The 16,959-nt window shown below is 30.1% G+C and overlaps 2 protein-coding genes and 1 non-coding gene across 3 annotated transcripts; all 3 read left to right on the top strand.

The window, feature by feature from the left end:
* Positions 1-1,262: 1,262 nt before the first annotated feature.
* TRNAR-UCU (transfer RNA arginine (anticodon UCU)) lies at positions 1,263-1,335 on the top strand. Its single transcript has one exon. It is a non-coding gene; the product is annotated as a tRNA-Arg (tRNA).
* A 2,868-nt stretch (positions 1,336-4,203) lies between these two features.
* LOC129874008 (triacylglycerol lipase OBL1-like) lies at positions 4,204-8,905 on the top strand. Its single transcript, XM_055949221.1, has 5 exons — positions 4,204-4,540; positions 4,641-4,846; positions 5,830-5,863; positions 7,529-8,148; positions 8,537-8,905. The coding sequence occupies exons 1-5, from the start codon at positions 4,207-4,209 to the stop codon at positions 8,798-8,800; spliced, it is 1,458 nt and encodes a 485-aa protein (XP_055805196.1). The 5' UTR covers positions 4,204-4,206; the 3' UTR covers positions 8,801-8,905.
* A 4,247-nt stretch (positions 8,906-13,152) lies between these two features.
* On the top strand, positions 13,153-16,767 carry LOC129873786 (triacylglycerol lipase OBL1-like). Its single transcript, XM_055948961.1, has 5 exons — positions 13,153-13,588; positions 13,663-13,868; positions 14,367-14,400; positions 15,368-15,987; positions 16,371-16,767. The coding sequence occupies exons 1-5, from the start codon at positions 13,264-13,266 to the stop codon at positions 16,662-16,664; spliced, it is 1,479 nt and encodes a 492-aa protein (XP_055804936.1). The 5' UTR covers positions 13,153-13,263; the 3' UTR covers positions 16,665-16,767.
* Positions 16,768-16,959: the final 192 nt, after the last annotated feature.

A 16,959-nucleotide genomic window follows, 5' to 3' on the forward strand; every position in this document is an offset into this window, starting at 1 on the left:
TATTATTATTATATAGGAGTTTGTGTTAAGCTCCAAGTACAACTTAAAGTCTCTTTAAATTAGTGAGTACAAATAGGGGGCTTAGGGGCCGGTGTTTGAGCCATTCGGATCGGACATAATTTTGGTTTGAATTTTTTATTTTTTGATTGAAGAAATTATAATTCAAATAAATTTGGATTGGATTGGATTTTCTAAGTTTGGGTTTGAATTAATCAATTTAAATATTTAGCATTTTTTTTTCTGATTTTTGAGCTTTTACGATCTGCTTATTAGAAAAGACATTAATTCAAACACAATACATCCTTTTTACCACCAACCATAAATCATCTATTATTTTCATACTCGTTGTTATATCTCGGAGAAAAGAAATTTACGGAGTTAATGTATGACATGTGGTGTATTATTGGATCTTTAGATTTACTATTAGTATTGGATATATGAATAGGACTAAATAAAAGGTATGAAAATTTTGGATTTTCGGATATCTAAAAAATTCAAAGTATCAAATTTGATGTTCAATTTTTTTAAAAAAATAAAATCCAAAAATCCAACTGAATATGACAAAGTTTGATTTTGTATTAACATAAATAGTTTATATTTTTTCAAAATATAAATTATATTAGAGGAAAACTATCCAATTGCTCTCAAGTCTCAACCAAGGATCTCCCAATACTTAAAAACCGGTTGCGTTCCTACATAAACTTAGAGCCCGTTTGAATTGATTTAAAAAAAAGTAGATTTTAAGTCAAAAATAAAAATTCAAACTTAAATGACTTTTAAGTCAAAAAATAAAAAGTAGTGGGGTGAGCTACTTTTGTTTTTTAACTTATTTTAAGTTATTTTATATTTGTCAAACACTTCCAGAAGTCAAAAACTTAAGTAGATTCTGCATCCAACCAAGTCTTTGACCAGCGAACGGGAGAATTCCCACTATCGCTGGCAAGCCAGATGGGTCGTGAGCACGGTGGAATGCAGAACCGATGCGAGAGGGAGAGCTTTCAAGAACCAGTGGAAAGGAACTCAGACTGCAAATAAAGACAAAAAAGGATATGTCAGTGACCTAGTACGACAAAGCACTCTCCGAGGGCATGGAATGTAACTCCCACTCCCTTATGGCAGACACCTTGGCCTCTTCCATCTTGATTTGGCCTATGACATGCCCCAAGAAGTCTACCTCCTCCATAACATATAGATTTGACCAAATCCAAACTAGCTCTTGGTCTTCCATCATATTAGATTCCCAAGCACCCGATTATTAACCAGCGCCCATGGCCTAATGGATAAGGCGCTTGACTTCTAATCAAGCGATTGTGGGTTCGAGTCCCACTGGGCGTGAGAAACTTTTTACCAATTAATTGCTTATTGGACCTAATAATAATTGGGCCATCCTTACCTATTAATCATTTATTGGGCCTAATACTAACAATTGGGCTGAAAGCAAGGCTAATGTTGTTTGGGCTCTAACTATATTGCCTCAAAAGGACTGACCAAGATAATTGCTGAAACAGATTCTAAACTTTTAACTTAGTTCCTGTATGAATGAAGAAACAATAACTCCACGGAGAATGCTACAAGCTGTGGAGGAACTTAAGAAGATTGTCAAATGAAAAACTAGTGTTAGTGTGACATTGCTTCAAAGAAGCTAATAAGAAAATATTTAATTATCATTGCTAAATAGGATTAGGAACGAATAGATGAGAGTTGACATCAAATCTAAAGACAACAGAAATTAATTTTGACCCACCTTGACAGAGCCAATTAGAGGTTAGTATGTCCCCTATCTAATTGTTTGTTTTTCACTATTGGTAATAAAGTAGATCCATTCGAATTAAAAAGAATTTTTTTACAGAATGTTATTCTAGCTCTAGTATTACTCTAACTTAATATATTGTTTTTAATTCACGGGTTTAGAAATAGATGCCAGTAAATGTCAAATTCATTTATGTGACAAAAGTGGCCATACCAATCCTATAAACAATCTAATGCATTTATATGTGTAATTTAGGTTGAAAAATTCTACAAACACAAAGTCAAATTAATAATCAATAGAAATCCTCATGACTATGACACAACGAAATACAATCACTTTCAATATAATAGTGCCCAAGCCATATTTAAACCATAGATATCCTTAATAATTCATCAAACGTATGTATATATTTTTTTGCAGTGGACTTTTTTTTTAATTATTTTTTTGCAGTGGACTTATTGTGAGCAAGGTAAGGGAAATGGGAAAGGAACTACTTGAGAATTGAACTCTCGAAGTCAACCAGCTGAGTTACACTCTTCTATATTGCAAAAGATTCAATTGTGCTTAATCAAGTTTTGGGCTTTATTTCGCAGTGCACTCATGTGTGTAGATTATTTATAAAAATATAAATTGGATAATGTTATTGGATGGACGGATATTAAGAGTAGGTCTTTTTTTAGGGCATGATCTATGCAATATTGCACGGGCTATTTGCGGTAACTTCTTCCCAATCTCTTTTTAAACCTTGCCAATTCGTTTTAAAGTATAAAAAAAAAAAGAACAAAGTAAATAAATAAATAAATGCCGATAAAATTAATTATTATCCCCAAAGCGATTAGTCTGGAACATTAGATTCGTATATGCCACCACAAAGTAGATTTTACACATTACCTTTTTCTATTTGTAAATATTATATTGAATACATTATTATCGGAAAAGAACCTAAAATATTCTCGAACTATTAAAAATGGTATAAAAATATTCTTTATCCATATATTGGGCCTAAAATATCCTTGACATCCACTTTTAGGTCCAAAAATGACATTTTCTTTAACGAAAAAGGGCATAAGGGTCATTTTAGGCCCTTTTCCATAATTAATTTTTTGTTAAAATTACTTAAAATTTATTTGACAGAATTTTAATTAAATAATTTGAATAATTTTTTTAAACATGTGGCGGCCTTCTATTGGTTATAATTTAATTATTTAAAATTAATTATAAATCAAATTTATTTAACAGAATTTTAATTACGAAAAAGGACCTAAAATGCCTCGAACTATTGGAATTAATACAAAAATGCCCTAATGCCCTTTTCCGTTAAAGAAAAGGTCATTTTTGGACTTAAAGGTGAATGTCAACATTTTAGGCCCAATAGACGGATGAGGGACAATTTTGTACCATTTTCAATAGTTCAAGTACATTCCGTTGTATATAACACCTCATATTTAAATGTTCCAGTGATGATTTTTATAATACAAAATACCAAGGGATTGTATTCTGTCATGCGCCAACTTGAGTGTATCACCATAACTTGAAAAAAATCGATGCAAAACAGCTATACATTTGTAAGACTTTGTACTGCAGATACCAAATACACCATACAGAAAATCGTATATTTGGATTTTTTTTCTTCGTTTAACATCAAAGATAATCAAATGCCAACTTCCTTTTATAATTTTCAAGTAATAAAAATTACCTAAATACACAACTTGTTTTACCATATTCTCTAAAATTTTCTATCATTTGAAAAAATTATAAAAATTCATACTCTCTCTTATTCTTTGATACATCATTGGTGATGTATAGATCGGATACATCAGTACATCACTTTACGCGATGTACAAAGACGTCAGGTATATCACTTTACACGATGAATCGATCGGATACATCACTCAGCACGTACGTGATGTATCCAGAAGTGACAAAAAAAAAAGGATTTCAGGTATTTTTTTAAAAAATAGGGATAAAGTGTAATTAGGAAGAATCACTATGCGATTTAGGTAAAATTTGCTATTAAGCCCAATTTATTTATTTTAAAAAAAGAATAAGACAGTCCAAATAAATCAGGAGGAGATCACCTCTTTTTATTTTTCTACTGAAAATAAAAAAACATCACACTTGTATACACATGCTGATGATTACGTATTTGCTTCTAGAGTTAAATGAATAAAAAAATACTAGTGCCTAAAACAACTTGCTATAATAATTAAATTTGATTAGCACGTATTACTCTTAATTAAGGGATTGATTAATCAGGAAAAAACAATTAATTCCAGTTATGAAAATAAATTTCTATACCAACCAGTACCCCATATGTCTCTCCACTTTCTGATTATAAACATAATAGGGAAAGTCAAAATGAACCTTCTCTTATCCTTCCACTGAGATGGAAATTTGAATTCCAGTTATATATAATCCTCAAACACAACCTTTCCTTATCCTTCTTCATCTGTAAAATGGCTAGCAGTAGTTGCAACAAGTCTTTCTGCAACAACTATATGCTACTAAAGCCAGAAGAATGTAGTGTATCAGATTTGGCAAGAATGTTGTTTTCCAGTAAAAATATGGAACAAAAAGAATTTGTAGATGTAGACTGCCCTAATGAAGAATTGAACAAGACAAAGGAGCCTTTGTCACGTCGATGGGTTTTTTTTATTTCCATTCTGATCCAAAAGGTTTTAATCAAAACTGCTAAACCTTTGGCAGGGTTCGGTAATGCAATTGAGTATTGGCTTAACCTCCAAAACGTCAACGGAGGCTTCTTCCGTCTTATTTTCAACTCCTTAAGAGGTAAGTACTGGCTCAATCTATGTGACACTTTTTTTTTTGTTTTTTTGGACCTCTCTATTTGTATTAATTGAAGTAGCTACGGGATATTTATGATTTGTAGGTAAAGCTGTAGTACCAGATAAGGAATCAGCGTCCTACTTGTCATTTATTGGAAATTTGGATAAAAGAGTTGAGCTCGATTTTACTAACATTGTTGAAGAAGTTGGAGGACGTAGAAGATACGATGAAGCAATCAGCATAATGGCTGCAAAGGCAGCTTACGAGAACAAAGCATGGATTGAAACAACCGTCAACGATCACTGGAAGGTACACTACCTAGCTAGCTTATAACAATGGGAGTGTTTGGTACGAATGAAAATGTTTTTTTGAAGGAAAAAAAAAAGTAGATTTTTTAAACTTATTTTTCTTGTGTGTTTGATATCTTGATCCTAGGCAGATAAAACTATTATAATAGCTAGCTAAAAAGTAAGCAAAATAATGAATTGAATATGATAAGTAAATAAAGGATTATATTAAGATAGCATGTGTTGATCGATTCTAGCAATATCATGCTTAAAGATATTTTAGGATAAGCTAGTCTGAGACGAATAGCTTATGAGACGAGCAATGAAATTGCTAAAAAAAAAGTAGTATTCACTAGAGTATGATTTGATCTTTGTGTATATGTCCCTACAAGGTGGCGATATCATAGCTTAAATATATAGGGACCATTTTTAACAATGAATTGCCTATGATTATTCCTCATACCTCATAAAAAATAGCGTAATTAATGGCATTTAAGAGTAAAGAGTAACGTCCGACTCTGCTGCTCGACGGTTTCATAACTGCTATGTTAGCTGTTAATTTTTCCACCAGGTGTTCCGATCCTTGGCCAGGTGCGGTTCATATAGGGTGGATATCGTAGGCTTTCCAATGCACTGCCGTCGTTTTGACATGTCTGCATATGTGCTCGTACGATTTGACCATGTGTTTCGTCTTATCTTACCCTTCGTAGTTCCAATCATTACTTAGCCTGATACAACAATAGCAATCCAATGAAATCCCACAATGTTGGTATCTAGATCTGATACTTAAGCGAAAATTAATATTTCAAAAATATTTATATATAACCTAAGCAATAACTATGAGGATGGGGTAGAAATAATCAATATGAAATGATATATATATATTATTCAAACAAATATAAAAAATTGAAAAATATTTTAATACACCCATTTTCTCTTCTTCTTTTTCCCCCCCTTGTAATGAAAAGGATGTCCTCACAGATCTTGCCTTTAAATTTTATGCAGATGGATTTCGTGGGATACTTTGACTTCTGGAATGGTAAGACATAATAATTACCTTTTTTATTTTTATTTTGTAGTAGCATATTCTACAATTGGAAATGGTATAACAAGATCCAAGTTATATTAAAATGCCCTCAAATTATTAAAAATTATATAAAAATATCCATCATCTATTTATTGGGCATAAAATGTCCTTGACATCTACATTTACGTCCAAAAATGACCATTTCTTTAATGGAAAAGGGCATGGGAGATATTTTTGTACCATTTTTAATAGTTCGAATGCATTTTAGGCTCTTTTCTGTGATTAAAATTTATGTTAAAGAAATTTTGATTTATAATTAATTTTAAATAATTAAATTGTAACCAATAGATGGCCGTCACGTGTTTAAAAAAATTATTTAAATTATTTAATTATAATTATGTTAAAAAAAATGTCATTTTTGAAACTAAAGGTAAAGGTGGATGATTATCATATAAAATTTTAAAAATTAATGCCCTTGTCTTTTACCTTTAGATTCAAAAATGATATTTTTATACTATTTTCAATAATTTAAAGACATTTTAGGCTCTTTTCCAAAATCAGTTTAGTATTGCTATATCACCCCAATATACTTTCAATAACAATTTAATGACGTGACACGTGATGTTTGAGGCCAAAATAAAAATAATAATCATTAAACCCAACGTTTTAGCCAATAGGATTATTCTATTCATGATCCCAATTCCATTGAGATAAATCTTACGTCTTGATAAGAAATTTAAAGACATTTTAGGCTCTTTTCCAAAATCAGTTTAGTATTGCTATATCACCCCAATATACTTTCAATAACAATTTAATGACGTGACACGTGATGTTTGAGGCCAAAATAAAAATAATAATCATTAAACCCAACGTTTTAGCCAATAGGATTATTCTATTCATGATCCCAATTCCATTGAGATAAATCTTACGTCTTGATAAGAAATTTAAAGACATTTTAGGCTCTTTTCCAAAATCAGTTTAGTATTGCTATATCACCCCAATATACTTTCAATAACAATTTAATGACGTGACACGTGATGTTTGAGGCCAAAATAAAAATAATAATCATTAAACCCAACGTTTTAGCCAATAGGATTATTCTATTCATGATCCCAATTCCATTGAGATAAATCTTACGTCTTGATAAGAAAATAAATTGTGTGTCTTTAAGTAATTCGAGATTCCCGAAAGGGCCAAGACCATATTATTTTAATCCACTCACAATAGTTGTGGGACCCTGACACCTAATTAAAGCATCAATTTGGTGCAATGATCATCATCAACAATATACTAAATTACTAATAATATTATGATCTTCATCAACAATATAGTAATAATAAAGTAATAGTCCATATTGTTGTCGTTAGTCAACTACTAACAATCTCTTCGCGACCTGTATGGGAATCAAATGTCTGTCATGCCCATTTTCATGCCATATTTTAAAACTAAGAAGTTCTGCAACACAAATATTTGTATTGGAGTGAATTAAAATTCACTAAAGGATAATTACAAAAAAAATGACTTAAGGTGAAAGAAGTTATTTTCCTATCTATCTATCTTTTTTAAAAAAAAATAAAAAATACAAGTTTAGATCTCAAAAATTAACGGATGGAATTTTACCCTTCTTTTTTCCTTTCTTTCGAATTTTCCACATCTTTTTGTTCTAAATTTTAACAGATTATCAAGAGAAATCTACAACACAAGCATTCGTGCTTCAAGATAAAAACGTGGACCCAGAGCTGATTGTTGTGGCATTTAGAGGAACAGAATTCTTCAATTCTGATGATTGGATCTCCGACTTTAATCTCTCTTGGTATGACATTCCCGGCATGGGCAAAGTCCATGCCGGATTTATGAAAGCTCTCGGGTTACAAAAGAGCCTCGGATGGCCCAAAGATATTGTACCAACTGATAATAATAATCAGCCATCTCCAGCCTATTATTTCCTAAGAAAATTACTCAAGCAGCTCCTGGAGAAAAATGAAAAGGCAAGGTTTGTAGTTACTGGTCACAGCTTAGGTGGAGCACTTGCAATTTTATTTCCAGCAATATTGGCATTCCATGAGGAATCTTGGCTGTTGAAAAGATTAGGGGGTGTTTATACATTTGGGCAACCAAGAGTTGGAGATGAAAAATTTATTGAATATATGAAGGGGCAATTAACAAAACATGAGGTTCCATACTATAGGGTTGTCTACAGCAATGACATGGTACCACGATTGCCATATGATAATTCTACTTTCATGTTCAAGCACTTTGGAACTTGCATCTATTACAATAGCCTCTACAGAGAAAAAGTAAGTACACTTTCAATTTTATTTATTTATTCCCGAAGAAGTGGATCAAATTTAGTCTATCTTGACAATCCACGTAAATATTGGTCATAACCCGACCCAATTATTATTACAACCTATGTTAATTCATTCAAATGTGACTTAACCTACCCATTTGACATCCTTTAATGTAACATGGTGCATACCAAGGCAAAACATTGAGCAAATTGCTTTTAAGTCGACTTTAATAATTAAAATAAATAAATAAATATATATATAGTAAGATCTAACTCATTCTAAGTCTTTAATTCTCTTCTAAAAGCATAGGAAAAACAATTGTTCTCCTTTATTTTTACTTTTTTTTTTTAATCTATTTGACGATTAATTATATATGGTGTTTGAATATTGGCAGATTTTAGGTGAAGAACCAGACAAGAATGGGTTGGGTGTTTTACTGTTTATACCAAAGATGTTAAATGCAGGTTGGGAGCTGATTAGAAGCTGTATTCTACCATGTGTAAGCGGGCGGAAGTATATGGAAGGCGGGCTTCTTGTATTCATGAGAATGGTAGGCTTGTTACTCCCCGGCATACCTGCTCATTGTCCTCAGGATTATGTTAACGCTACCTGGCTCGGATCACTAAGAACGTCTCAAAGTATCAAAAGATTGGCATAATTAAGCGAGTGTGTGCCTTTTATAATTTCTATTAGTTTTTTCCCTGCACCAATGTAGATATTTTACTGATTTGAACCGTGTACTTTGATGAACAAAGCTAAAATTTCACTTTATTCAATGGAATATATTTTGGGATTTGCAGTATATACCCTTTAGTGGTTCATTTGTATGTGTAATGTATCGAGAGTCGCTCGATCTAATGTATTCTAGTGGTTCAATTGTATGTATAGTATAGCTTTTACTAACGTTTTTTATAAAATACTTAATAGCATGGCGATACATTTATTTAAATTTAATAGTATTAATAGAATTGATGTTAAAAAACTTATCAACTGGGAAAATGTATAAAGCATACAAAACTTATTATAACTATATAAATACAAAATAATATTACTTGGCCTATTAGTCTATTATCACTTTATACCGTAAACAAAACAAATGTATGTGTAGTATATTGTCAAATATATTACAGCCTATTAAAAATAGTGAAATTAGTTTTGACTTTCATCGCTTAACTATCGCTAAATAGATAGTAATTAATATAATTTTTTGATAATCCATCACTAATAGTGATCATACTGATCAATTAATTAGTGGATTTTTTTCGAGAGCATGATCTATGCAATATTTGAGCTGGGATATTTGGTGAGTAGGCAAAATTCAATTTAGGAGTTCAACATTAGGTGAAATAAGTTATGTTTTGATATATACTATATAAAATTTTGTTTTGAACTTAACTCACACTAAAAAAACTAGAATTATCGAAGCCTTATAAGAAGTGCACTAATCTAATGAATCATCAATGTAAACTTTATCATTCTTTAATAAATGAGCTATATAGAAAATCGTATCTTTGAATTTTTTTTTATTTATTTAACATCAATATAATCCAAATAAATCAGGAGGAGATAACCCCTTTTTATTTTTCTAATAATGAAAATAAAAAACCATCACAAATTTATACACGTTTGCACATATGATGTTTACGTATTTGCTTCTAGAGTTAAACGAATAAAAAAAAAAATTATCAAATTATACACCTTATATTCTTATATTTTTAATTATTCGTTATCATTTGTAAAAATTTCAAAAATCCTTCTTCCGATACATAGGAATGATGCTGATATATCGCGATTTGATACATAAGTCATTTTCATGATACATCGCTAGTTTATACAAACCAAACACAAAATGTATCAGTAAAATATAAGTTTTACTACTATTTTTGTTGTGTTCATGATATATTAGTTGTTATAAGCTGATTCATAAGTTTTATTGATATAACAATGTTTGGTTAGTATCAACTAGCGATGTATCATGAAAAAGACTTATATATCAAATCGTGATGTATCAGCGTCATTCGTATGTATCAGAAATCTGAAAAAAAAGAAGGAATTCAGATAATTATCAAAAAAATTGAAATAAATTATAATTGGATTTTTTTCATTATGAATTTAAGTAAAATATCCTAAAAAAAATAATACCTGAAACAACTTGCTAGAATTAACTTCGACTTTTAAATATTACTCTTATTTAAAATATAAGTATGCCAAAAGTCTAACAGGTTGGCGGAGCAATATTATATATGTCGTCTGTAATGGTTCAACGATTCTAATTTGCATTAATCTATTTAAATGATTAGATTAATCAATTACGTTACTGCTTTAATAGTTTGGACATTGTTTGTTTAGTAGATGTACAATACGAATACTTTTTGTATTGAAGGATGAAAAAGTTAAATATTGTTTTTACTTTTTCAAGATATTATTTGTCTTTATTTTATTTCTTTATTCTTTACTTCTTCTCTAACATTTCAGCGAATCAACGGTACTTTTAAACACTACAATTCTTTTCTTCTGATTGTTAGAGAATGTGATTATAGCTTGAGTTATAGGAAAATGGGACCCACCTGAGATTTTCATTTAAATGCCTCGATCTCAATCCCCCAGAGAAAAGACTATTATGATTACTTTAATACAATGGGAGATTTTCTTTACATTCATCCTCTTATTTTCTTTATTGTTTGCCCTAAAATATTAATTTAATTTAGAAAAAAAGATCAAAACTTTTGTGATTTAATTTGTTGCTCAGGCTATTAGAATGTCGCTTATAGTTGTGTAAATTCTATCACTATTTTGAGTAAAGAATTAACATTTGATGAAGAAAAATATTTAAATTATGAGCTTTCTCATATTGAGTTTTTGAGAAACATGAATGAGATGATTTACTATCAAACAAATTTAAAAAATTATTTTAAAGCAAAAAATTAAAATCATTTCATTAACACCATTTAAAATTTATCAATATTAATAATATTTATCATGTATCCATTTCGCACTTAATAAGATGATTTACTATCATATATACACATATATAGCTTATTTTAGATAAAGAAAATTAAATTATGTAGTTAACGTCACAGTACAAAAAATCTATAAATTAGGTCCATGCAGATCACAATTTTTTAGTCTAATATAAATTATTGTGTTGGTTTCATAACTTCCACTAAAAGAATAAGTGCGACTAAGAGCATATTTAAAAAGCCATAATGTAATTGAAATTTAGTATAATTAGGTATAATTATATTTTTTGATATGTTTAGAAGATCAAGTAATTACTTGGTAAGAGAGGAATTGAGTGTAATTGAAAGAAAATAATTACACTCTTCAATTTCCAAGGGAGGGTAAAGAATTGGTGTAATTACATCACGTAATTACATGAAGCTTTTTAATTATTATTTTTATTTATATTTCTATTTTTTCATTTTAATTTATTTTTTATTTCTACTATTTTTAAAAAAATATTTCAATTATTCTAATATTTTTTAAATATATATTTTTTATTTTTTTTATTTATATTTCATTTCATTCTCATTCTCAACCTTTACTTTTTCATTCCATGCAATTTTTCATATTATTTATTTATTATTCTATTTCTTTTAAAAATAATTTTGTTAGTATTCTAATTTTTAAAATTATATTTATGTACGTTGTGTTAAAATTGGATATAAGAGCATTATATTAAATTTTTTTGTTTTGAATTTAGAATTTATTTCATATTTTCAATTTCATTTGTTTTAGTACTATTGACTTGATAAATCACATTGCAAAACATTTATTTTTTAGTTAAACTTGATAGATTATTTTTTTGTCAAATGTTTTAATAATTTTATGACATTATATTTATAATATTAACATTTTTGTCAAACATACATTTTATGATATTTCATTGGGTATGTTGTTATTGTTGTATACATTTCATGATGTCATAAAAATCTTATACTTTTAGTTTATTTGATTAAATTATTTAAAATATATTAATTTAAACAATATAAATAAATTATTTTTTATAATATTAGTTAAGAACATATGTTTATTAATTAATATTTAATTTAATATCATTTATAAAGATCCTTATTAGGATAATATAAATTATAATTTTAAAAAATTAATTTTTATTTTTAAAATTTAATATAATCTTATAATTATATTTGTGCAACTAAATAAAACAATTATAATTATACTGTGGCAAACAAACAGTCATCATAATTACTAAACTATATAATTACTGAACTAATAATTACTATCCTAATAATTACACAAATTCCAATTATCAACCGACCCTCTTGAAGATTTCGAGTCAAAAACAAATTATAAGTGCCACTGCTACCAGCTGGAGGAGATCAGCTTTTTGATTTTGGACTTTACCTAATGAAATTTTCTTTTTAAAAGAAAAACCACACATGTAACACGTTTAGACATGTCTATGTGTTTTCTTTTAGAGTTCATTAATAAAAAAAAAAAATACTTCTATATTCAGTTTTTCCTACTAATTAAGCTTTATAGTTTCAAATAGAGGAGAAAAAACAAATATAAAGGTTGAGTATCAAAAGAACGGTCCGAGTAAAATTTAAACGAATCAAATTTGATTCGACTGAATTAATAAATATTAATAAATGGGTCATTAGACTACCGAAACATGAGCGTGTCAAACAAGTCATGTTTAGATGGACTAATTACACACACAGTGATTTCAAGTTTAGTAGGTTAAATTATGATCACGAAATTACACTGAATGACCTTAATTGAATATGAATAATTTTGAACTTTTAACTCATGTTTTTCTGCAAAATATTAAAATCATAATTTATTAAACTTAGAGTATATTATTTTGTCAGGTCTGTAGAGTTATTTTATTGTCAATCACCCAATTATGTCTCTAACGGGACGAATATTTAAATAGGAAAAAAACTAGGGCCTGCACATGCTAATAAACTTCTGTACCCCACATGTGGCTCTCCACTTTCACATAAACATAATGAAGAGTCTGGAAATCAAAGTTTCCAACTATAGTCCTCTAACTTGTACTGTTATAAATTGATCCATATATTTCATTATGGAATGCACATCTCTTCAATAAATAAAATACTCTATTAGTTAAGTTATCATCGATCGATCTACAGAATGGCGAGCAGTAGTTGCAACAAGTCTTTCTGCAGCAATTATATGCTTCTAAAGCCAGAAGAATGTAGTGTATTAGATTTGGCACGAATATTGTTTTCCAGTAATAAAAATATGGGACAAAAAGATTTCGTAGATTGCCCTGACGAAGAAATGACTAAGGAACCTTTGTCACGTAGATGGGTTATTTTTATTTCCATTCTAGTCCAGAAGGTTTTACTCGCAACTGCAAAACCTTTGGCAGGGTTCGGCAATGCAATTGAGTACTGGCTTAACCTTCAAAACGTCAATGGCGGCTTCTTCCGCCTTGTTTTCAACTCCTTAACAGGTACTTACTATCAATTTATGTGACACTTTTCGTTTTTAGATCTCTTATTGAAACTGGATATTTATGATTTGTAGGTAAAGCTGTAGTACCGGATAAGGAATCAGCGTCCTACTTGTCATTTATTGGAAATTTGGATAAAAGAGTTGACCTGGATTTTACTGACGTTGTTGAAGAAGTTGGAGGACGTAGAAGATACGATGAGGCAATCAGCATGATGGCTGCAAAAGCAGCTTACGAGAACAAAGCATGTATTGAAACTACCGTCAACGATCACTGGAAGGTAAACTATCTAGCTAGCTTATACCAATGACCGTGATGGTACGAAAATGATTCCTAGTTTTTTACTTTTTTTCCCCGTAAATATAATAATATTTGTATATGATCTATGTAAAAACTATGAGAGAGCTGGGGGTGGGAGCTGTTATAAGAGTGGAAATAGATAATCAATGTGAAATGATATTTATTGAACTTGTTTTTTCTAGTTCTATTTAATTTTTAAAAAGTTATTTTCAGGCACCCATTTTATCTGTTTTTTTATTTATTTTCCCCTTAAAAGGATGTGCTCAGATCCAGTGGCGGAGCCACACGGTGACATGGGTTCGTCCGAATTATTTTTGGCAAAAAATTATATTATTTATATATAATTAAGTTATTTTTTATCTATAAATAATAGATGTCGAACTCTTAAGCTAATTCGTATGTCTACTTTTTCAGATTTTAAACTTGTTATTGAAAATCTTGATTTGCTCAAATCTGTTTGATTTTTAATATTATGCAGATGGATCTGGTGGACTCCTTTGACTTCTGGAATGGTAAGATATTAATTTGTATAAGCTTTTGCAAACATTGCCATTATATCTTAGGCTGGTGCTCAATTATTGAAAATTATATAATAAAGTTACCTTCTTTTTATTTTTCTTTTGTTGTGACATAAAACTCATTCTACAATTGGAAATGGTATATATATAAGATTCAAAGTTTTATTTTATTTTATTTTTTTGTAATAGAAAAATCAGATTTACTATTGCTATATCACACCAGTATACTCTGTCGGAAGTATTTGAATACTAATAATTTAATGACGAGTTGAAGTAAAAAAAATAAATTAACCCAACATTTTAATCTATATAGGATAATCCTATTCATGATCCCAACCATTGAGATAAATCTTGCGTTCTACCTTGATAAAAAATGAATCATGAATTTTGAATTTAAAGGAGTCATAGTAAGGATTGTTCAGTAATTAACACTTTTCACTATTAATTGATAGATCGAATCACCTTTAAAATGTGATAATAATGATCTTTCCCAGGGCAGGACAGAAAAAAAATCTCCACACGAAATTGCCCAAAGGGCAAAGACCATATCAAGGAGACCAAATAATGCATCGACACCTAATTAAAGCATCAATCACGTGCACAGATCATCATCAACAGTATATGCTAATAGTGCGATTGTAGTTAGTCAACATATTATAAACAATACTCTTTGTGATCTTTTTCTATCTGTATGGAAATCAAATGGTTGTTACAGCGATTTCTATGCCATATTTTAAACCTATAAGTTCTGCTTACATAAATGTATTGGTATGAATTAAAAGTTAAGATAATCTTACAAAATAAAAATGACTTAAGTTGAAAGAAATTATTTTTCTAATATCTTCTTTTTTTTCCTCCTGAAAATTCACACTTGGATCTCAAAAATTAACGGATGGGATTTTACCCTTCTTTTTTCATTTCTTTCGATTTTTTCATATCTTTTTGTTCTAAATTTTAACAGATTATCAAGAGAAATCTACAACACAAGCATTCGTGCTTCAAGATAAAAACGTGGACCCAGAGCTGATTGTTGTGGCATTTAGAGGAACAGAATTCTTCAATTCTGATGATTGGATCTCCGACTTTAATCTCTCTTGGTATGACATTCCCGGCATGGGCAAAGTCCATGCCGGATTTATGAAAGCTCTCGGGTTACAAAAGAGCCTCGGATGGCCCAAAGATATTGTACCAACTGATAATAATAATCAGCCATCTCCAGCCTATTATTTCCTAAGAAAATTACTCAAACAACTCCTGGAGAAAAATGAAAAGGCAAGGTTTGTAGTTACTGGTCACAGCTTAGGTGGAGCACTTGCAATTTTATTTCCAGCAATATTGGCATTCCATGAGGAATCTTGGCTGTTGAAAAGATTAGGGGGTGTTTATACATTTGGGCAACCAAGAGTTGGAGATGAAAAATTTGTTGAATATATGAAGGGGCAATTAACAAAACATGAGGTTCCATACTATAGGGTTGTCTACAGCAATGACATGGTACCACGATTGCCATATGATAATTCTACTTTCATGTTCAAGCACTTTGGAACTTGCATCTATTACAATAGCCTCTACAGAGAAAAAGTAAGTACACTTTCAATTTTATTTATTTATTCCTGAAGAAGTGGATCAAATTTAGTCTATCTTGACAATCCACGTAAATATTGGGTCATAACCCGACTCAATTTTTATTACAACCTATGTTAATTCATTCAAATGTGACTTAACCTACCCATTTGACATCCTTTAATGTAACATGGTGCATACAAAGGTAAAACATTGAGCAAATTGCTTTTAAGTCGACTTTAATAATAATAAAAAATAATATATATATATAGTAAGATCTAACTCATTCTAAGTCTTGAATTCTCTTCTAAAAGCATAGGAAAAACAATTGTTCTCCTTTATTTTTACTTTTTTTTAATCTATGTGACGATTAATTATATATGGTGTTTGAATACTGACAGATTTTAGGTGAAGAACCAGACAAGAATGGGTTGGGTGTTTTACTGTTTATACCAAAGATGCTAAATGCAGGTTGGGAGCTAATTAGAAGCTGTATTCTACCATGTGTAAACGGAGGGAAGTATAAGGAAGGCGGACTTCTTGTATTCATGAGAGTGGTAGGCTTGTTACTCCCCGGCATACCTGCTCATTGTCCTCAGGATTATGTTAACGCTACCAGGCTCGGATCATCTGATCACTCTTATGCCACTGAAAATGTTGCAAAGTATCAAAAGATTGGCATAGAACCAGCATAATTATGAATTAATTAGTGAGTGTGTGCCTTCCCATGTACAACTGTGTGCCTTCCTATGAATTAATTAAAGAAAGAAAAGATCTAAATCTCTACTGTACGACTAATTTTTTAATTTAAACAGACTTCCCCATGTACAAGCTATTTTGGCAAATCCGATTAGTCTTAAAGATAAACAACATAGTTTTGATCTGGATAGAAAAGATCGTCTAGATAGTGTGCACAAGTGGATTTCCACGATTTCACTCTTAGAATCCTTTTCATGTGCCTTCACAAGTTTGTAGCGTGGAAGACTTAAA

Source organism: Solanum dulcamara, chromosome 11, assembly GCF_947179165.1.
Source record: "Solanum dulcamara chromosome 11, daSolDulc1.2, whole genome shotgun sequence".
In the NCBI taxonomy this organism is placed as follows: Eukaryota; Viridiplantae; Streptophyta; class Magnoliopsida; order Solanales; family Solanaceae; genus Solanum; species Solanum dulcamara.